The sequence below is a fragment of the Rhamphochromis longiceps genome, linkage group LG18 (genome assembly GCF_057381845.1).
Source record: "Rhamphochromis longiceps isolate RC_006_pf linkage group LG18, R_longiceps_female_GT1.1, whole genome shotgun sequence".
Taxonomy (NCBI): domain Eukaryota; kingdom Metazoa; phylum Chordata; class Actinopteri; order Cichliformes; family Cichlidae; genus Rhamphochromis; species Rhamphochromis longiceps.
In genome coordinates, this window is record NC_140574.1 from 18,590,886 (window position 1) to 18,613,503 (window position 22,618).

The 22,618-nt window shown below is 43.3% G+C and overlaps 1 protein-coding gene and 1 long non-coding RNA gene across 3 annotated transcripts in view; one reads left to right on the forward strand and one right to left on the reverse strand.

Moving 5' to 3' along the window:
• Positions 1-22,618, forward strand: part of LOC146648084 (zinc finger protein 521-like) — an 89,349-nt gene that overhangs the window by 43,651 nt on the left and 23,080 nt on the right. For both annotated transcript variants that reach the window (XM_085388052.1, XM_085388053.1), the window contains exon 5: positions 52-136. In XM_085388052.1, coding sequence (XP_085244178.1) covers positions 52-136 — 85 coding nt within the window. The remainder of the gene's footprint in view (positions 1-51; positions 137-22,618) is intronic.
• LOC146648085 (uncharacterized) lies at positions 18,884-20,056 on the reverse strand. The gene is made up of 2 exons (XR_014908616.1): positions 19,711-20,056; positions 18,884-19,132 (listed from the first exon to the last, which is right to left on the reverse strand). It is a non-coding gene; the product is annotated as an uncharacterized LOC146648085 (long non-coding RNA).

Below are 22,618 nucleotides of genomic sequence, written 5' to 3' on the forward strand. Positions count from 1 at the left end.
CATATATCTTTTATTCACACTTGACTGTAATCCCTGTTGTCTGATTTACAGAAGAAGACATACCAGTGCATCAAATGTCAGATGGTGTTCTACAGTGAATGGGACATCCAAGTTCATGTGGCCAACCACATGCTGGGTAGGAGATAGCACTTTCTGATTCATTTATTATGGTTTCTGTTATACTCCAGAAACAAGAGTCATTAAATACAGTGCTTGTGTAATATATACAAATATGTTTGTCCAAATTTCCCAAGTGTTTCTAAAATCTAGCGTAAATTTAATCAACATATCTTTTAGGCATGCAATTTAAGTGTTAAAATCTCACCCGCGCAGTGTGCAAATTATTAAGAAAAATTCACCCAATTTCAGTGTTTTCCTACCTTTTTAAAGATGAATCACATACTAAAAATAAATGTGATATGTAATAAAATATTTGACCCTGTCTCATTCAGGCTCACAAGTATCTGGATCACATCACCAAATAGGTGGAATTATTTTTTTATTTGACCATCAACTGCATCCCCAGTGTTGTGCTTTCATAAACCCACAAGCTTCATTTCTCCATGCATGTGAATGGTATAATATGGTCCGTGTGCATGCTTCAAGCTGAATTTCTCCACTTCAAACCACTCTGTAATTAAGGTAGTTTGAAGTAGTGGAAAATAAAATACACAGATTATTCAAATATTGAAATATCAAACAGATTTGATCATTCTGATCATCCCAAAGATTATCAATCAATTTTCTGAAAAAAAAAAAAAGGTAAAAATTTCTCTAGTTCTTCTATATGTATTTTTGGTTTGTTTGTCTGTTGTACTTTGTCACACAAGTACTGTTTTCAGATGACTGAGATCTGCATACTAGATTTTATACTTTCATGCTCTCTCCTTTTATGACGTCAAATCAACTGAAAAAATGGATATTTGCCATTTCGGTGTTTAATATCAAAAGAAATATTCCAAATTTTGCATTTCATTTCGCAAGATTTCTCAGCTAAGAGTGCTGGTGTACGACTAAGCTCCACATTTTCAAAATGTCTCTACTTTTGGTTGTCATTTGTATGCAGGCAGAATAATTTATAGGGAACAGACAATTGGAAAACAGGTTTTCTTGCCTGCAGTAAGTAGGCGTCTGAATTCCGGTCTCACGTTCCTTTATTCATTCATTTATTCAGCTCGTTTGGCGGCTCTTTCATTACACTGCATTATCTGTTGTCTTCAGTGGGAGAGAGACTCATTGATCTGGAACCAAACCGCCTCTCTGTTTGGGACACGCTTCTAGGCGCAGGTGAATTTAAACACGGTGGGCAATTCTATCAGGACCGGTAGGCAATTCTATCAGGGACCCACTGTTTGTGCATAAACAATCAGAAGCATGTGATTTGTGATTTTGATGCTGCGGTGTATTTGCAAAAGAGAGAGATGAGCTGAGAGTGTGTAGGTGTGTATTTTGTATTCATCTTTGCGATCTGCTCACCCACTAGTCTACTGGGGGTGCCTAATACAGTACCATGCCAGCATTAGTCCTTTCTCTCGCAAAGGCAGGCACGGAGCACACTGGGAGGGTAGAAAACAAACCCCCCTACTGGTTATTTTATGTTTTTCAGCCGCACAAGCACACAGTTTCCCCGTAATAGTGGAATTCAGACAGCTTAAGATAACAGGAGGATAGGTGATTGGGTTATTGTCTGATGTCTTACTTCTCTGATATGCCATCGCTTTGTATTCAACATGATCACGGGTTTCATCTGACTTCTCAAAAGGGTTTCTGTTAGATACGTTTGCTTTGTGATCTCTAAAATAAGGAGAAAACAAAACTCATTGTAATGTGAAGTTGTCAAACAAACAAGAGGAAAACAGAGCAGAATGAAGTAAAGTTAAGGAAATGTGTTTAATGGACAAGGCGTGAGGTACGACATGTGAGCCGTGTTTCAAGCGCTGATCTTGTTCTTTTACGTACCCTCTGAAAAATTGCTCTGTTTAATTTGGAGCATGGTTAAATTCAACCCACACTTTAATCACTGAAGAGCCAATTTGGGCCAAAAACAACCCCCCAAAAAATGCACATTTGGAAAAGCTCTAAATATCTTTTCGACAGAAAAAAAAGGGACACTTTCTCCTTTTAATGACCATCTGCACAGGAGAGGGGAAACAGGGGGCTGGGGTCATCTCCGCTCAGCTGTCAGCGTTATTAGCGTAGGTAATGGAGCAGACGCTGGATTCATAGGGGTGTTGTTTTCATCCATGCCCCGCTCCATGGTGTCAGTTCACACTGATAACTCTATATATAGTGATGTGCCGTGACATAACCATAGTGCTAAGTGTATGGAACAACAAAACCTGAGCCCATCTCACCCAGACGAGTCCACATTAGCTGCCTTTGTAATACAATAGTCTCCCTCAAACCCGGCGCAATGAGCCTCCACCCCTTACCTCCTCCCATCAGGCCGAAGTGGTCGCGGCTGCCTCTTCTGTCCGACTGCCAGCACATTTTGATGCATGGATATTACACTCAGATGATGACGCTCCTGGTTCAGACATAAAGGGCAGCTCTGGTGCTCAGCTACTCAACATTTACTATGATAATGGAGGTAAATGAAAGGGACGGAGGTAGCCGTGGGTGCAGAAGGGTGTGTTGCGGACCAGCCCCAGCCAAGCCTGTGAACGGCCCCACGTGTCTTAAGATGGAGGCTGCAGCCTGCTAGGGCCCAGATGGATCAGTACACATTTGCTGTACAGCTGGTCGCTCTGTTTGGGGACCTGGTGTGATACTCCTATGGAGAAAAAAATGATATCGCCACCATCCAAGGAGCAATTTAATAGCAGGCCAGAAGACAGCTGGCCACTCTTTAGTTTAGAGTTTTTTTGGCATGGCACACTTACAGAATTGAGGGTGTCCGATTTTTCTCCAGAGACACACAGATTTATACAGCTTTCAGCTGTCGCAGTCACTATCAATTCTTTAAATTTCTGTTTTTCTTTGAGATTAGAAGAAAGGCCTCTTCGTGAATAAAAATTTCTCATTTTGAGATGTAATAACTGCATTGCAAAAAAAAAAATGTAAATAGTAGTCCCCGTTCATTTTTTTTCTTTTCTTTTTTTTTTAAGAGGACCTTTGAAGGTCCTTCACTGACACAAAAGCCTGTTTGGTTTTATCAGCATGCCATCATGCCACCCCATTGCTTCACTTTGACCCCAGTGTAAACTATGACATTTGGAGCCTCATGGGGGGCACGTTTGGCCCATTTATCGCACTGTTTCAAATGTCCCTGTGTGGATTTTCAGAGCCCTGACATGTTTTGAAGCATGGGCTCTGTCTTAAAGGGTTCTGAAGGTGAAAGAGGGTTTAGCTTTTTTTGTGATATCTGCTTTCAATCTCATTCTCATCTCACTTCTGTCCTTTCCAAGTAGCTACTGCCAAGGTGGCAGTACTGAGAAGGACAACTGTAAACAAACAAACCAAACCACATCCCCCCCCCCCCCAAAAAAGTGTTTTTTGGGGTCACCTCTACAGATTTTTTGGGTTGGTGACAGCACAGAGCTTGAAGCCAAGTCAGGGAGGAGGCTTCTCTCTCAGAGTGGAGCCAGTGGCCTGGTCGGCCCAGGCAAAGGGGGGCACTGGAGGGGTGGAAAGGTTCGGGGGCGGAGAGGGAAAGGCACATTTGCTGTACAGCTGGCCGCTCTGTGTGAAGCAGGCACTGTGGGCCGTTACAGAGCTGGAGAGGAGAGCGAGTGAGAGGCCTTTAGCTCTCCTCTAGTTTCTCCTCCTCCGCTCTGTTCTCTCGTTCTCATTCCCCCTGTCCACTCTCTCTCAATATTCCTCTGTCTCAGTATCTAGCGTTTGCATTTTCATATTAACTGAGCTCCATCCTGGCAAAACACACTGTGTTGGCTGTTATTGGAAGAACCGACAGGAGGCACACTGTAACAGTATTTGAAGCTGAAAGCCTTGTTTTGTTTCTTGCTAAGGGCCGCAAATTATCCTTGACACATATCCTCTTGTCTTGGGCCCCTAGAGCAGCTTGGCCAGTGTATGTTGATTATATGGTCTCCATCACTGTCTCTGCCCTGGTGGAAACACATTTACTACCCCATTAAGTGCTTTTTTTCCCTCTTGATACATAAGCAGAATGTGGTATTTTCATTCTTTGTTTCTTTTCCTATAATCCTCTTTGATTAGGTGCGTCTGATGGTGTTCCCTCCGTTTCTAGAGCTCATTCATAGAGCACATACACATGTAATCTGTTAACAAACATGACCAAACACTCCTCATTTGACTCCTAGGGGGCTAAATCAGAGTCAGAACTCAATAAACAACACAGCAGAGGAACAGGATCAATCTTATGAAATAAATAAGAGAACAGGTTTGGACCAGCCATTGGAAACAAAGGAAACCATGCATGCCTTATGCTGAGCGTGATATCTGCCGGCTTTTATTAATTGGTGATTAATAACGCCTCTCTGTTCGTTAGCATAGTCACCTCCCGTGCAGCCAAGTGTGTTGCTGCTAATATGCAATTATGCGCACCTTACTGCTCGTTACATTATACCTCTCCCTGACTAATGTGGGGTCCATGAGGAGAATAGAAATCAGAGCGAGCTGCATAAAAAAGAGCTATCAATAAGATTTTCGCACCCACTGTGTTACTTACCTGTCTGGATGGGAAACAAGAAAAAGTTGGGCTTTTTTTTTCTTTCTTTCTTTTTTTCTTTACAAATTCCTCAATGTAACCAGGAGACTGTATTAAAAGTTTAACAGCATTGCAGAGACTGTTTTGCTCTTCCTGGTGTTTTTGTTGTAAAGCAGAGGTAATTGACATCACCATGGGGATGCTCTGTTGCTAGGCCAGACAAGCTCAGTCTGATGTGGTCCTTATCTATTGATTTTCCTGACATTTCCCCACACCTCACAGACTAGGCCAACATGTGAGAAAATATCTGATGCTCTCAGTTCATACAGCCTGTTTGTACAAACTCTGGGCGAACTCTTGCTGCCCCTGACTGCATCGCAATTGGTAGGTTGATGTCACCATGGTGACTTGGGGCAAATTCCTGCCAGTGATTGGCTGAAATCTGCTCAGTTGTTGAGTTAATCGTTGTACGGGACTAATAGTAGTTCAAAAGGAGCATTTAGATTTAAATACCTTGAATTTAAAGACATTCACTGGCATATTTTTCCAATTTTCCCATCCTAGGCTTAGTTAAGGACTTTAGCGACCTGAATAAAGGTAGGCTCTCCCTGTCCTTCTGTTATGTTTTATTGATATACAGGAGAGATGTCTCCTTTAGAGTGTTAATGCCAACCCTTGTTCTGAAGTGAAGCCCATAAATACTGGATGATCAGAATTAACCTCTGCATTACTCCACCTCCCCATGGTCTCTAAGATGTCACCAAGGCCGGAGGTGCATGCACACCCCTGGTCTGCTGGGGTTGCTTAGCAGTCTGACTGGAGGGGGGCTTATGGGAGAAGTGCAAACAGACAGTCCTGCCTTAGTAAAGGTCAGATCTGCAACCTACACCTCTCAAATCCCACTCTGGCCCTGATGGGACCTGGGTTCCAGGCGTGCCTAGAGATGCTTGTGGTAAGGGAGACTTGCAGTGAGAATGAAGTGGAGTGCAACCACTGAACTGCACTGCTTTTAGAGGTTGTCAGCACCAACAGTAGTGTGATAGATATGACCTAACTTTGTGTAGGGGCTCTTACCTGGCGTATTTTTGGAATGTCATTCTGTAGCTATCATATGCTGCTGAATAGAAATGGCTTCCAGTGTTGTTCTCAAAGCTGTTATTAAGCAAGCTTCATAGGTGTAGAGAGGTTTGTTTTAGAAAACAAACAGAGAACAAAAGAGTGCCGCAAAAAAGTTTTAGCTTTATGGACCACAATGGTGGTTTTCCAAAGTACCATGTAACAAATGACTATCCTCATCAAACTTTGGCTGTGTGAATGGTAGACAGGGGAGGAGCGGGGAGGGGAATAGGGTTCTGAAAGGCCCCCCAGCGTCAAAGCCTTAATAATCATGTGAGCAGCGCTGGACTTCATTACCCTCCTGTTCGACAGGCCGAGTGCCAGCCTGGATTGCTGGCTGGCTGTGGCAAGGTCAACGGCGGAGGAAAAACCAGTTACTGTGTTACTCTGGAGCGGAATGGAGAGGGGCGGCCATCTGTCAGCTCAGGCCTGCCATACCCGCAGAGCAAATGGACACGGGCGGCCAGAGGAGAGGCCACAGACACCCATAGAGCTAAACCCAGTGAGCATAACACTGAGGCATGGACACAAATCCAGCCAAAGTGATGGGCATTGGTACCACTAAAACACACACACGCACATATATCTATATATATATCTATATATATATATCTTTCTTTCCTCACAGCATATATATATATATATATATATATATATATATATATATATATATATATGAAAGGCAAGGCTGCAGTCAAGAAATTTGGCAGTAAGCTATGTCTGTGTTTATGCATGTTTATTTTTACTATCAGCACACTATTGGGCCCCTACTGCTTTAAATCCAGATGGCAAACCATTTGATAAAAAGTTGACAAAAGTTTCGCTTTGCTTGCCAACAGTAAATGTGTTTAATCAGCTCTTTTATGGAGGCAAACTCCTTCTGAATATAAGTGCAGAAAATGTAGACCATTTTGGACTTTAAAAGACTCATGTTTTCTTCCTAAACACAGCAACATAACACAGTTTTTTTTTCTTCATCAAACTCTCCCATATCCAGTTTTTAGTGTTTCACCTTGCTGGCTGTTTGTCAGCATCTGAGTCGCATGAACCTTCTTTGCGAGGACCTTTATGATGCCCTCTGGCCAAAGTGGAAGAACCCTGTGGAATGTTCCAAAACTCTCTAATAGGTTTCAGGTGCTGCAGGCCACCCGCCAGCCTCCCCACTATCACCCCACTCTGCGTGTCTTGTGTGATAAGACTTCAACAGTCAGAGCACCAGCAATTCTCCTCCATGGGATTGAGGGCAGAGCTAAATGCGAAATGTTTCCCCGTCTCCATTATATATGAGTGTTTTCCGTCTCCTTTGACCGAAGCGGCGAAGTAAATAAAAGTATAGCTTCTCTCGCGAGTGTGGCTCAAGTTCAGACAAGAAATTTAGCAACTCCGCCATCCCACAACTAAGCACAGCTAACGCTCCTTTTTGTTTTCCTCTCGAACCCCCCGGCTTGAGCATCAACACACTCCGGAAAACAGGGAGATGGTCCTGGGCGATTCCCCTCACATTAATGGAAATCACACAGGAACTCCCTGGATGAAAGCCTTATGCGTTATTAAGGTTTAATGTTGATATCAGTGCTTATATGTTTACTTGAGTGCGCGGTGTTGCTGATGTAGAATTGTCAGAGAGGTGCAGATTTAGTAAGGAATTAGTGTACACCCAGGATTTAATTAAGCGGATCTATTTCCATCTTGTTAGAAAGAGATAATGTGAGTACCGCATGCATCATAGGTTACCATATTAAATGCTGCTTCCTGTAACAGCATTATATCTTCTAGAGTGGTGCTTGCAGATTATAGAAAGGAAATGCTATGTTTATCTGAAACAGTTGTCGCTTAAAGACGAGGGCTAAAAACACACGAGCTAGCACGTTGTTTGCCATACTTCTTTGCATACGCAAACATGCTCATTAAAAGTGAATTTTAAAAAAAGAAAAATGGTCACACTTCCAATTTCCTTTTACAGATACCTTGTTTCATTTCTCGCATGACAGTGGAGTGTGAACACTGAAGCGACATGGCCTCTTTGTCTCTCCATTCGTCCCACTGCTGCCTAGAGACGTAAACCTTAAGCCACTCACTCGCTGATTAATCTTTTAACATTTATAATTACTAATTAAGTTAGTAAGAGACTTTTAATGTAGTCCTCCTTCAATGGGGAGCAGAGAGGACAACAGATCATTAGCTTCAATAATGAACGCGGATGAGACAGATAATGGCCTATGATAGGTGAATACTGACAGTTATATTAAATGAGGCGAGTATATGGGAAATGCAGCATGGATTCCAAAAGCCATGCAGAGACAAGGTGGTAAAGTGCACCACTAACTCCAGAAAAAAAAGCATGTGAGGCATAAAGAAGTAGCTTGTACTAATTAAAGCATGCATGTAGCTCTCTGATAACGTCACTTTTATATATGCGCTGTGTATTTAACATGCAACGATATCTATATCTGATTTGATAATTGTGTCAAAGCCAGTTTCAAGTGCAGATTTCATGCAGCAATTCACACTGGTTTCATTGAGTTTTTGGTCTCCCTAATGTCATCGGTGTATCTCATTATCACATTATTACATTAGTGTCTGCGTTATCCTGGTGGCTGTAAGTTGCTGCCCATTAAAAGAGTCATTTCATCTCAGGTTTTCTTGTCTTTTTTTTTTTTTTTTTACCTTAACGACGATGCTACTCTGGCACATTTCGTGTGCTTTCCCACTTTGGGGAAGGTGCTTATGCCATAATGATTATTATCATTAAGAAGATATTAATGTGCTTAGTGTTTGCGACCCAGCTGCTCATCATGGCCCGAGCTACCTGCCGGGGGAGGGAAGTGAGCTGCTGCCAAAATGGACAGTGCACATAGGCCACCGCCCACCTGTCCAGAGGTTTCAGGGTCAGTGGAGGTCACACCTACCTCCCTTTCTGCACTCTGCTGAACTAGCGGAGGGATGGCTCAGAACATAAAATTGGAGGAGATGAATTGTGTTATGTGGGATGATGTTAAAAAGTGTAATGGAACGGGCTATGTTTCGGGCTTGACCGTGACTGTGTGCATCCCCTGTCTTATATATACATATTAAATAAATAGTAATATGGGGAATTATATCCTTTAATTCTTAAGTGGCATTAAATCGTGTTTCAGCCCATTTTAGAGGCACTACACTAATACTAAATTTGTTTGCATTAAACTAGAGTTTTACAAATACGTTTGTGTTAACTGGATTTAAAAAAAAATCTTTACATTTTGCACTGGCTCTTGTTTTGAAGCCTTATATCATCATCACCATAGATAGATGGTGCAAGCCAGACTGGCTCCACCTCCAGTCTCTCAGTTTCAAATTGCTGCTTCATTAGGACTTGGAAAAGAAACCCATGGTTACATTTAATCAAACGAATCTTTATGGCAGACCAACATAATCAATCACAATCCTTATCCAATATGCTACATTCTGTAACTACCAAGCTGGCTTGGAGAGAAGTCAATTATGGCCGTACTCTCTCTCATCCACTGCCGACGTAGCTGTGTGTGATATTATACCGTTTCTGCAGTTATTTTCATTATGCAAATCTGGACTGTGCATCTCACACGCGCAACCTTTTTCCTATTCGTGTGGTTAATTCCTGCTTCTCTCTTTTATACTTGCAGTTCTTGTATGATACATGAACTGGGGGGTTGTTGGAGAGTGTGATGTGCCATATCTAGAATAATCAAATTAAGTATTAATGATTTTTGCTCTCAAACTAACACTTGTGTTGCACAGTGGGCTGCAGTCAGTGGTGTTGTTCATATTTCATATGTTTTGTGTCCATACAGAGCTGTTTGCACTGAATCTTTGTGTGCGTGCTTGCGTGTGTGCGTGCGTGCGTGCGTGTGTCTATGAAATCATTTACAGTTTGTTTTTTCCATACAAGTTCTGCTCTCTCGCCCCATATCCTCAGGTACATTTATGTCTGGATGCAAAACACATGCAACTTCACACACTGCAAGCGCGTTTACACATTGTACAGGCGCTCATCGTTTAATCTATCAATCTGTTTTTTTTCCCTCCTTTCCTCCTCATCTTGTGTGTTCTTCCTCCACGCCTTTTCACTTCGGCACTCGGAATCACGCACAATCCACACACACCGCATAATACACATAAGCACGGAAACACACAGAGGCGCACGCACACACAAGGTAGCTTGGTTGGTGGGGGCCATGGCTGCAGCTCTTCTGCGCAGTCCCAGAGTGGCTCCCGGGGCTCGGCTGCCAGTTGTTTGCCAGCGTCTCCGGGTGGAATTCATTCAAATTAAAGCGGTGGAATGAGGCCCGAGTCCCAGAATGCCTCGTCCCTCTCCTTCATCAGCATTCCGCCGATGAGAGTAATTAAAGCAGAAATTAATTCTGCTGTAAGCAGAGGAGCCACAGAATAACTGATATTAGAGGCTGGATGATGAATGCTTGGCATCAAGGGAGGTCTCAGGGGAGGAAGAGGAAATTCACAGATCTCTCTTTCTTTCTTTCTCTCTTTCTTTCTTTCTTTCTTTCCTCACAGCCTTTTTCTCTATTTTCCCCTTTTCTGCCCGTTCCTATGTTTGTATTTCTTTATTTTTTGTCGTCTGCATTTCTCTCTCCTGCGTGGTCTATTACTCGTTTCTCATCTTTGCATTTCTTTCATCCTCCATGGCAACATTTGTCCTTCTGTGCCACCTAAAGACTGCTACAAAGCACTGGATCTATTGACTTTAAGCATGACTGAAGACATTGGGAGTAAGCCCCCTCTGCTCAGAAACAGTATTTCACATTCTGTCAGCACCGGTGTTCGTATTTTCAGTCAAAAAAAAAAGCATATTAGAGTGAGGTGATGCTGCAAATGCTCGTGCTTTGCTATTTGTTAACAGAAGCCGAAATGGAAAGTGCTTTCAGGTGAATTCTTTAAGGGCACAGTATCAGGCATCACAGAAAAATATAAAGCTGTTGTGATTAGAAATATAGATGATGTTGGCATGAATAAAAATATACAATTATTAAATTAGGGTGTTTATTTAAAAAGGCTTGGAAATAAATAATTTGTAATGTTTTTAAGGCAAGCTGCCTCTTTTTTTTCTCAGGCTTAATTTGAGACTGAACCTTGAATCTCTCCAGATGATGTGATATTCTACCCAGGATGATTCAGTGATCCCCCAGTGTCCCCTGACGCGTTATTTTTGGAATAGCACATCTTTAGCAAGAACAGTCACAAGACTGAAAGACAAACAACTGAACTCTTGAAACACCGGGCCTGGATGAGGCTGTCAGTGTTTTCCTCTCTTAGAATCAAATGGAATTGAACAAAGGTTAGCTCTTTGGGGCTTTATGGTAATGTGATATACGATGCTGCCATGGAATTTGCCAATGCATGTCTTAGCACTGTCTGACTCTAAGGAAGAAGTGAATGGTAATTACGCTGACCTCTGCCCCTCCCTTTCTTATTCTGCCCTCTGGGTAAAAAGCCCGAGGTGGTAATAAACAATAGATAGATCTGTCTTGTTTATATTGCAGCTGCCGCACTCTAATGACACACGAGATTGGTCTCTATTTTGAAAATAATGCATGCCAAGAGGTGCAGGTAGTAAAACTGCATTTTTAATTGGTTTTGTGCAAGAATATCTCAATCAGATGTAAATGAATGGAAGCCCAACCTGAGAGTTACCGACTGTTATTAAGAATTTAGGAGGCTGGCATGGAGTTGAAACACAGAATGAATGATTAGACACTGTAAAGAGCCCCAGATGCAAAAGAGATGCAGACTGGCTAAAGCAGCTACCGACCTGTTGATGAGGCCTCGCCGAATAGAGGCTAAAGATTTCGCTACTACTGCCCAGCAAAGGTGCCCTAAGGGGTCAGAGAAGGTGAATTGTACCCCTGCTCACAGTTTAAAGATGCATAAGATGTTAAAAAACAACATTTTTTTCACCATGATGATTATTTAGATGTAAAAATAATGAATTTCTCTGTTTTGACCTTTTTAAAGTTTCTGCTGAAACTATGAAGTCCTCCCCAATTCTTCCATGTCATTTTTTTTTTATTCCTCCTTTGGAAAGATGATATGAAGCATGAAGCAGAAATAGTGATCATACAGTAAAGACATTTCCTCTAAATTATTTAGCAAGAGTGGCTTTTTATAGACGCAAATTTACCTATGGACCTAAAAGCTTAGTACTTAGCTGCAGTTTTCTGAGAATATCTCTGCAGTGGATCATGTTGCTGTGGAGCATGATATTTCTCTCTATCATTCAAATGGTGTTGCCATTATGAACAGCGCTGGCCTATCTTGATGTCTGCCATCCTGGAAATGGCGGCAGCATTGTTTGTTTGTCTACTTGGTTCCATACACCAATAAAAATACACTCAAAATGAAACCTTGGTGTAACGATGACCTTAAACACAATGACACTCTTTCCCATAACATTGTCCTGTCCAATAGTCCAGAACTCCCCTAAGAGGCCTTACAGCAAGTCTAGGAGGAACCAAATGAGAGAGAAATCGATTACTTTCCTCTCTCCACTGTCTCTGCCCTGGCTGAATTACTGAAACAAGATGCTGCACTTAGAGGAGTCTTTGGAGAGGCAGAGGGAGAGAAAGAGAGGTGGGGAAGAGAGAAACACTTTTAGGGACATGGGTGCCATTTAGACTAGGACCATCTTCTCACAGAAAGCCACTAAAAGCAGTGAATGATCCTCTTCCTGTCCCAGGCTGGGAGTTGGTTAGCCTCCCGTGGTTAAGTGAATACAGAAAATACACTCAGGTTTGAGGTCAAAGCAAGATCATTAAAAACAATATTAATTTCTGAAATCCAAGCACAACAGTCATTCGCATTCACCCCGAACTTGGCCGGAGCACACTCGACTGCTACAGTGTGTGCGTGTCCAAAAGCACAAGACCTACATGGCTACACGGATCCAGTCTGATGTTGTTTTCTGACTTCATAATGTCAAATGGGTGTTGTTTAACATCCACAGATTTTATTGTCTGAACTATGAAGATGAAAATGAAGCCCGCTCGTTTGGTAGATAGAACGTGGTGCTTAAGGGACCCAATCCCTGTAAGTGCCATTAAGTGGAAATTGCCGTTCACATATTCCAGTGGTTTGATTAATTACACTCTCTCATGTGCTTTCATAAAGGCCCAATGAAATATGGGGAGCAAATTGCATTGTGTTCCTGTATCCTGTTATGTAAAAGCAGTTTAATTATTGACACATGTTTTGCCACCTGGCAGGGGAGAGGATGGTTGGACATGAATAGAAATCAAACAATAGATATTATGAAAGGGTAGAGCTAGCACTTGAGATGCCATGTGTTTCCGTATCTGTGACTCACTTTATGTCCCCTTCTTCACCTCGCCTCAGGTCCTCCTCCTGAATCAGAGCAAAGAGCAGTCGTGATCGGCTGCGTGTGTCAAAGTTGTAACGAAGCTTTATGTGGAAGTGAGCGCACTTTGAAACCTGTTTAACTTTGGAGGCAGGACTGCTTTTTTAAAGGTCTCTTCTAATAAATGTGTAGTTAATGTGATATTTTGTGAAGGCTTCATAGTCTCTCTAGAGAATTAAAAGATCCCTGCTGGCTTTGTGTGATATCTTAAGAAAGCTCTTTTTTGATCAGAGTAAAGACGCTACTTAGCTGCTGATACACTTTGAACTCAAGGAAGCGGTGTGAGAAGACAACAAGCAAAGTTGCAGTTTTAACATAAATGTCTTTATTTCCCTTTTCTTTCTTTTTTCTTTGTTCCTAGATAAGAGCAGTGCCCTCTACTGCCATGGAGACTGAATAACATGAGTGTTTCAGGGCAGTGTTTGCCTTCTGTTGTAGCCAGTAGTACTTAGGCTCCACTCTATTCTGTATTCTACAGTGTATGTGGAGGTATTAGCTCATAAAACCCTCCTACTGTCATATGAACCCACTGCAGTCCCTGAGCTCTATATGAACAGCAGGGCTCTGATACTTAGTCCCAAGCTGTTCCTGTTTGCCCAAAACGATCAGGCCTGGCCTCGTGCTCTCTACCTGATCTAGTTGACTGGGCTGTGTAAGTTAGGTAGGCAGTCCCTGTCTCCATCCCCCCTCCTCCCTCCCAATATGCACTTGGACCCGGGCTCAGGCTGCACCTTTTGTGTTCCACAGGGATAAGGGGGCCAGATGGAGGAATTTGATTAACCAGCAGTGGAGGACCAAATGTTCAATTGGATACAGAACCAGTTGGAAGACGGGAGGGAGCGAGGGATGAGGCGGGGTAGAGGGAGAAATCTAAAATGGCTGGTCATGTGCACCGGCCAACACTTTGCAAAGGGGAGCCCAAACAGACACTGAGGTGTAGTAATGCAGAAGCCCTTTTCCAAGTACCAGCTGGGCCTTTTAGGAGCCTCTATCCCCACAGCAGACACACGGCAGCCTCCAAGCAGCTTGACTTTACCATATGTGGAACTTTTTTATGCTCCACCTGGTTTCCCCAGGGGACCTGTGCCGCTGGGACGCCGGAGGCAGGTGAATTGCTCTTAATGCAAGGCACTGAATCACTAGGCCAACAACATGAGGGAAGTGCCTAGGGAGAGGAAATGGATCTGCAGAAAGACTGGCGCGGACTGGCGTGACCTTGGAGCTAGTGCCCGCTGTGCAGCAGAAAACTGTGTGACGTGTCACTGTGCTTCATCTTTAATAATATCCACACTTAGATTTCCAAAATGGAACTGTTCCATTTGTAAACTGGCTTTAGTTTAGAGCCTCTGTACTCTTGCCTGAATTCCCCCCCCCCCCTCCCATTTTTCCTATTAGCATTTTTTTTCTTAGAATAATTTACTGATTCACAAAGATTTTGGTTTATGTAATACATATTGTGTGCACTTTGCTAATATTTCTATGCACTCCTGCTTAAATCTAAGTTACATCGTAGCTTCAGTTGTTTCTACTCCTTTACATAGTTTGTGCTGACTTCCAGGACAGGTACTGTAGGTCGAATGAGGGAAAATTTGGCCAAGACAGTGAGGCTGTGGTCACTCTCCTGCTTGCACCTGTCTTACTGAGTCTGTGGCAAAAAGCCAGAGGTCAGGGGTCACCACAGGGGGCTGTCAAGGTCAAAGGTTTATCACTCTCCAAGGGGTCCTGGAGCCATCACTCAGACCCTACAGTACACACGATCTGCCCAGTTGAGGTTTTTTTTTTTTTTCCTTCCCTACTTTTTCTAATCCCTCCAAATGGCTCGGGCAAAACTCCTGACAGCAGCAAGAGAAACAAACTGTGGGGTGTGGAGCTCTAAGCCATCAGCTGGAGATTTCACTTTGAAAAGATTCCCTTTTACTCACTGCCCTTTCCACCAATCAGAGGGCTCGCCAGAGTCCAGGCACCCAGAGCTGCTGCCCTCTGACCCTGCCAGCGGTTGTTGGTTTATTTTGTTTGGGCATTTTGGAGAGGATGGGGCTGCTTTTGACAGTTCAGGCAGCAGGACTTGGATAAGGTCTTTAACAAAGACAGCCAGAGAGGGTGAGTTTCACAGCTCGAAAAAAGGCACAAGCTACCCTGAGCTGGTTTTTGCAGTTTCGGTACTGCACTCGTATTGCTGGAGAGGTTGTCATATTCATTGAGACATGTGGAAAATGGCCCATTTTGGAGGGGAAATAGGGGCCATTCATGCAAAGTCAATCCCATCAAGTAGACAGAAATTCCTCGATACCCATGTTTATGCAGCTGTGCCCGGCGATCAAATTACACCAACCCTCTTGTAACAACCTCGCCTCCTTCTGCCCTTTCTGCTTGTTCCCCCTGACCTCCTCTGAATATGAAAGGAGCCTCAGATGGGTCTCGCCATCACCGGGGAGCAAGGGAGAGGCAACGAGACAAAAGGGGGCACCTAACCTAGAGTTTTACCTACCCGCAACAGTAATTGGGTCAAAGCCACGGAGCTTCCATGGGTCAGCGGAGGGGCCCGTCATATGAGGGGCACATAGGGGCAGTCAAAGAAGGCCCGTCCCCAGAGAAGAAGTACTAACCGTCATGCTGTAGCACCAACTCTGACAGACCGCAGGGAACGGACCCACCGCATCGAGCTTGTCAGCTGTTCCGGCAGCGCGGAGCGATCGTGGAGCGCTCCACTGGGAGTGTATTACTGAAGGCTTTTCTTCTCTGCCTCTGTGTTTTATTTTTTTGGGTGGGGAGGGCAGGGTTGCAAGTCTGTGTGCAAGAGGGGGTGTTGAGGGGTATAATTTAGAGCACAGAGGGAGCTTCGTCTCTCCATCTTATGATTTGGAGGTGAAGACAAGCGCCCTCGGGGGCCCCCTGTCAGAGCTTTTGGGCGCGCTCAATGCAGACTTCAATAAAAACACACAAAAAGAATTCCCCCACAAGGGCGCCCGGCTGAATTGCTGACGCCAATGTAAAAGATTCAGTTTTCTGTGAATCATTTAGTACAGCGACCCTGAGCTCTCTACACAACGTGACAATAACAGGAAACCCCCCTCTGTCCTCCTCATCATGAAAAAACGAGACTTGCAACAAACCCGGAGAATGCAGAATTATTTTTTTCACACATACAATTTCACACATCGATCACCCTCTGCCACTCCTCCATTTTCCTCTTCCCCTCCCATCTCTCACTCCTCTTCTCTTTCCTTCTCTCACTGTATTCCTGTCATGACAAATGTCAAACACAGTCAGTTAGGAGAGCGGGGTTTTTTTTTCTAACCCTTTTTTTTCCTTCTTCTTCTTCTTGGTAACCAAGAGCTTGCCAAGACGAATGTGCGCTGGGACAAGACTGCTGCAGAAGCATCACATTGGAGCATCAGCATCAGATATTTCTGTGAAAGTAACAGAAATGTTTGAAGGTGTTGTCACAAGCTCACAGGTTCCTGCTGTTTGTGTGCACCAGAGGGAAATGGCGCCTTCTCAGCCCTTTTGTCTCCTCCCTCCCCATTGTTGTTTTTAAACTTATTTCTCTGTTTAGTTGTTATCACTTTTATTGTGGTTAAGAATCTCAGCATGGCTGTTTTTGTGGATTTTGACAGAGGGGGTTGGTGTTATAGTCAGAGTTAAAATTAGAGGAGTTGCTTTTCTGTGTGACTTGGAGACATGTCATCTTCTGGAAGCAGTGGGGAGTCTGTCAGTCACAGCCATGGTGTGTTTTAATCATCTCTGTCCCACTTGGTGAAGCGCTGACGGTTAGAGTGAGGGTTACCTCCCCTGGACAATACCAGTATGCTAGAATCTCATACACTCTGATGTCAGACATAGCAACCAGTTAAGAAATATGAGACGTTTCTTCCTCAAGTTAATCCTGCAAATTCAATGGGGGAATCAAGCAACGTCTGGTGAATCTGAAGATCTATCACGAGTGCGTTTGAAGGGTTTTCTGATCTTTCAAAAGATATGACAGCTGGAAGGAGATTGGCAACAAAATAGCAGGAGTTTGTCACTATAATAAGAGCATGACGCTGATAGAATAATCAAAACCCACGACATCTTAGAAGCTTAATGAGTGGGGGCTCCCCCCAAGCGAGCAATAATAATAGTGTTTTGTAATTCTATCGCCATTATAATGATACTCTAAGGAATTTTAAATAGACATTTCTTTGTAAAACAAAGTAGGTTAGACTGCAAATTATATTTTCCATAATGAAGCAGCTGTGACTACAAGCATGTATTTACAGTGCTTGCATGTATTTACAGTGCTTGCATGTGACGACGCCATAAGCGTTAGGCCACACTGGCCTTTTTTACAGGACGCCCATCCTGCTCGTTTTCCTTTAACCCCTATCTGAGCATGCTCCCTGCTGTCCTCTCCAGAGATATGGATTCTCATTTCTGAGAGCATCCTCTGACAGTCTTAATGGACAAGTATTCTCTACGAGGATCGGAGAGCTCTCGCTGAAAAGACTGCTCTCGTCATCGCTGGAATAAGTACGTTTTTCTCCTCTCCTCTTCTGCCCCGAACCCATCTAAGGTTGCTTTTAAGGGGCAGAAATTAAACCGAGCCTTCAGAGAGCAATGAAAACAGAAAACAAGGGTGGAGAGCGGATGCTTTTGATGCCACCTTAATGTCAAACAAGCACTGTACAACAGAAAGCATTTAAATATTAAAGGATAAATTGCAAATGCATTAACAAATATGAATCCTAAATACCGTTTTCGTTCGCAGATGCATGACATAAGCCACTAAATTGAGCTTTAAACAGAAGTACTTAGAAAAATATTCCTGCAAGGCCCCAAGCAATTAGTCCAGCTGCCTGCCTTTGTCCACCTACCCATTGTGTTCTTTGTAAAAACCATTCTCTTACACCTCCACTTACTCCATCCTTTGAGACGCCATTGGAAATCCAGGGCTCTGAGTTGAACCCACAGTTGGTTTAAGTGTAATGAAATGTATGTCATGTCTCTGGCTCGCTCCCTCTGGCTTCCCCTCACCCCTGGCCCCCTGAAAGCACTGCCTTTGACAGGAAGGCCTCTGTGGCTTCTGCTGCAGTGATCTTTAGCCCCTTCAGGTCCCACTGACTATTTAGGATGTCCCTGTGATTTGAGGGTGGACTCAACCGTCCACACATGTTTCAGAGCACCAAGTGATAGACAGATAATAGACAGATAGATGAGAGTGGGAGCCTTGGACAGCTAAACAAGCCCCGTGGGAAATTTTACTCTGATTCCCGACTGCATTTTATAACAAATAACCTCTATCCTGTTACTATTTATTAATGTTTTACAGTACGCTTACGGAAAACACCAAGTTGGCTATGCTTATCGTACGCACTGGGAGCCTAGCAATGTGCACATTTACTCTGCGGTTTATGCTGTTTATCTGTTATGTGTGTTCTGTCCTACACAGCAAATCCAGCATGTCCAAATTAACACTGTCGGATTTGATTTCAACACTATTAAAGTGTCTATATGGGTCCACACCAGAGAGTGTTAATTTAACTCTTTTTGGAGAGTTGGTACGTTAACTCTGATTTAGTGTTAAACACCAAATCTGTCTGGAGTTGATAATTTAACACTTGGTGTTAAGAGTTTATATATTAACTCTCAAAGAGTATTTTAGTTTAACTACGTAAGAGTTATCTTCTAATTCATTCTAAAAAGCAGGAATTTTACTGTTCTGAACTTCTAGAAATTTCTTTTGGAAATAAACATTTACTAAAAAGATGCAATGGTTTTTGAAAAACATTTATTCTGAACTGTGCACCACAATTTCAAAACATTTTCTGAAAGATGTAACAGTATACATGTTCTCACTTTCATTAGAATTTTGTTTATCAAAAGGTCTGACATGGTAAATGCAAATAACAGCATTCTCATCACTTATTTCTTCAATACAATATGCATGTCCTTCATTCATCCCTTTGTGGAACTTCAGCGCACTTCTGCTCTCCCCCATATTCCATCTTCACAAGCATATCCTGTGCGGAGATTGAATAAAAATTAGTTGATACTAATTAATGGCACAAATAATCCAGTAAACAATTGCAGCACAGTAAAAAAAAAAAGGAATCTTCTTTGAGCCATTACTTGTGTAAAGTATTTTCCCAAAAAACAAGGACACAGGCAACAGGTAATACTGAACTAAATGTAAAACCTCAACCTTTTTCATTTTTACCTAAACCGTGTGCACAAAACTCTGGAGGGATCTATGCTAACGTAGAATCCAGTCAGGACGTCTGCTACTGCTGTTTGCTCGTTTTTTTTAATGGGCGATCGTTTTCAGGCTTCAAGTAGCACCATTATACCAACGTTTCACATTCTAGACATTGTTTTAGGTGTATTTGACCAAAAGTTTGACTGAAAATTCACATGCAAGCTTTTTTTCAAGGCTGTGGTATTTGCCTGCAAACAATACCTTTCAGCTAGCTAAAACAGAATATTATGCTATCACCGAGCAACATGGCTAATGCCTTTCACACAGCTTTGTCTCAACTCCAAAGAGCCACAGAAATAAAAGCTAATAATAATTGAAACAATCTTTGAAAAAATGACTTACCAAGCATGGCAAACAACTCAAATATGTAGAGCAAAATGTTCTGAAACGGCTTCACTTCAGCTTCGATTGGAGCCGTGCTGGGGGCGGAGTCTGTGAATTTACTCTGTTGGTGTCATAGCCCCTGTAGGAGTTCAGAGTTAAGAGGTCAAGAGTTAATGTTTCCATTGTAACACCTCCAGATTTGACAGAGAAACACTCATTTTTAACACTCGATTTTAACTACTATCATTTTACACCTCAGAGTTACATTAAAAGAATGTGACTCTGCTTAGAGTAAAATTAACTCTACTTTTGCAAGAAGACTATTAACACCAAAACATTTAACACTTTTGAATTTGCTGTGTACATTGTGCACATTATAGAGACCCCATGGTAACAGAAGTCAGATGCAGTGTCTGTAAGAGGACCCAAGCTGAGCCATTTCAGATGATGCGCATTTAAATTTGTACATATATTGACTATGGAGTTCTCCGTTTATTTATCATACATTCAATCTTTATGCAGATGAGGGTGAACGCATCATGCATGGCACACCTAGGTTGCATCTCGATGTGTGTATCTTTATGAGGCTTTTTTTTGTTTTCTTTTTTTATTTACCTAAAGCTTTGTGAGCGTGAGACTCTTATGTGTCTGTGCATGGATATTGCAGCTTGGAGAGCGTGTGCATGTCCACTATATTAGACGGAGCGTGCGAGGGGTGCCTCAGCGTGAGTGTACTGCTGTCTGTTCAGAGCTCTCTGCACCAGCAGGGTGCGCCATTCCAATTTACCCATCAGCCGTGGAGGTAGGGGGTAAAAGTGCGGGGCAGCACTGTCGGAGATTTCACATTCGAGGGACGAGATTACCAGTCAGGGGACCCCTGTGTGGAGGTGATGAGGGAGGGCGACTGCAGGGGCACAGTGTGAGGGAGTTGGGGCTGATGGAGGATGGGGGAAGGGGGAAGGGGGAGGGCAACAAGACTCCAGCACCACCCTGGAATCCATGGGCTCTCTGTTTTCTGGGGAGCATAGCTGCCAAGCTGCACATCTGTTTGACACCAGGCGCTGTGGTATGGCAGTCAGGGGCTGTCTGTCCCGATTCACGTCTCTTCGCCCTCTAGTTTGTTGTAAGGATCTGGACAACTTTTGAAGCCTATCTCTTTTGAAATCCTTCTTAAAACTGTGCAGGTTTTTGGAAAAGAAAACCAAAAATAAAGGACAGATGGAGTCTCACTTTCATAACAGCAAATATTTATACTTCTACAGCTCTCTTTTTTTATTTCCTCTAATCACATGCTCGTGAAAGATTTGTATATCCTAAAACTCTGGAGCATAATCATGGCATTAAAAATCATCTTTAGCAGTTACCTCAGGCCCACAGACCAAGCCTGCTTTTGGCTGTACTCACTCAGTCTGTATTTGAGTGTCAGCCAAGTCAGCCGTGGCTGCTCCAGAGACCCAGAAGTCTGTTGGGGAGACAGGACATTCCAAACAGCATAACTCATTCTTTACACCATCTCCACCACTATTAGTTAATTATATGCAGGTGTTTTCCTTTCTGCTTTTTTTTCATTGTTGTTTTTTTTTTGTTTGTAGATCTAATAAAAATGTGACCAAAGTACATAAAGCCAGAAACACGGCGAAAAAAGAAGGGAGAGATAGTGTGGAGGAAGTGGCTGAATGTGCTGCATGAAGCAAATTATTGCCCCCATGTAGATTCATCAGTTCTCCCTGCTGGATTAAGGAAGGGCCTTTCTAATGAAGTTCGCCCCGTCAAAATGAAGGGACTAATTCTGATTTAGCTGAGGTAATGAACTTCCCCTCTCCTAGTGAGAGCAGCACCATGGGGTGGTTGTGCAGGGGGGGTGGGGGCAAAGGAGAGTGGCAGCAAGAGAGAGGGAAGACGAGACGGAAGAGAGACATGGAAGGAGGACAGATAGAGCTAGAAGGGAGAGAGAAAGCTAGGTGGAGAATGAGGGGGAAAAAAATTATGCAAAACGGCTGTCTCGTATTTGCTGAGATGTATTAAATTTCCAGTGCGGGTGCCTGTGTTATATAAAATTATGTTAATGTCTTGTGGCCCGCTGCGAATGGCGGCTTGCTGGTCCTGAGCATGCGTGGCTGGCCGCTACATGGAGCGCACTCAGTGGGACTCAGCTTTTCTATTAAGGAAAACCTCTAGACACCTGATGATGAATTCTCTCTCACCAAATGTTCCCCCTTTTTTGTGTCGAAAATATGAGCGCTTTTCTAAATGACTTTGGAGAGCCTGGCGTGGCGCTTGGCGGCCTCCATCGAGCAGGGGGGAAAGGGGTGTGGGGGGGGGGGGGGGGTCCCTCTGCAGCAGGCTAAGGGAGTCAATTAAGGCAAGCGCTGATAATTATAAGCCGGCAGAACGCAGAGGCTGGCTAATTGTACAGTGTTCCATGCCGCGAGCCCAGCCATGGGGCCTCTGCTCAACGCTCTCCTTCCCTGCTCCATTGTGCGGACCTCAAACCCCATAAACCCACAAACCTCGGCGCGACAATGCCACAGTGAGGCTACCAAAAAAAGCCGGTCATGTGTCCATAATGAACTTTTTACATTCAGGCCACTCACTCTGTCGAGACCTGAAAGAGAGTCTGGTCTGTATTCACATCTCATGTATTTATTTTTTGCTCTTTTACGTTACTTTTACTTTCCTCGCTGTTGTGTTTCTGTTCTTCTTTGTAAAAAAAATTTCCCTCACTTTGCGAAGCAACTTTCATAGAGTACAAGATCCTTGGAAAGTCAGGGCATAGTCACTTGACCTTTGTTTCCTTCTAACAAGAAAAAAAGCCCAGCAGTTTAGAATAGGCACGTATAGAGTAAATTAGAGCATTTCAGTGTAGAATGGTGTTTGTGTGGCTGCAGGGGGTCCGGCACTCCATGCAATCCATCTCAGCAGCCTG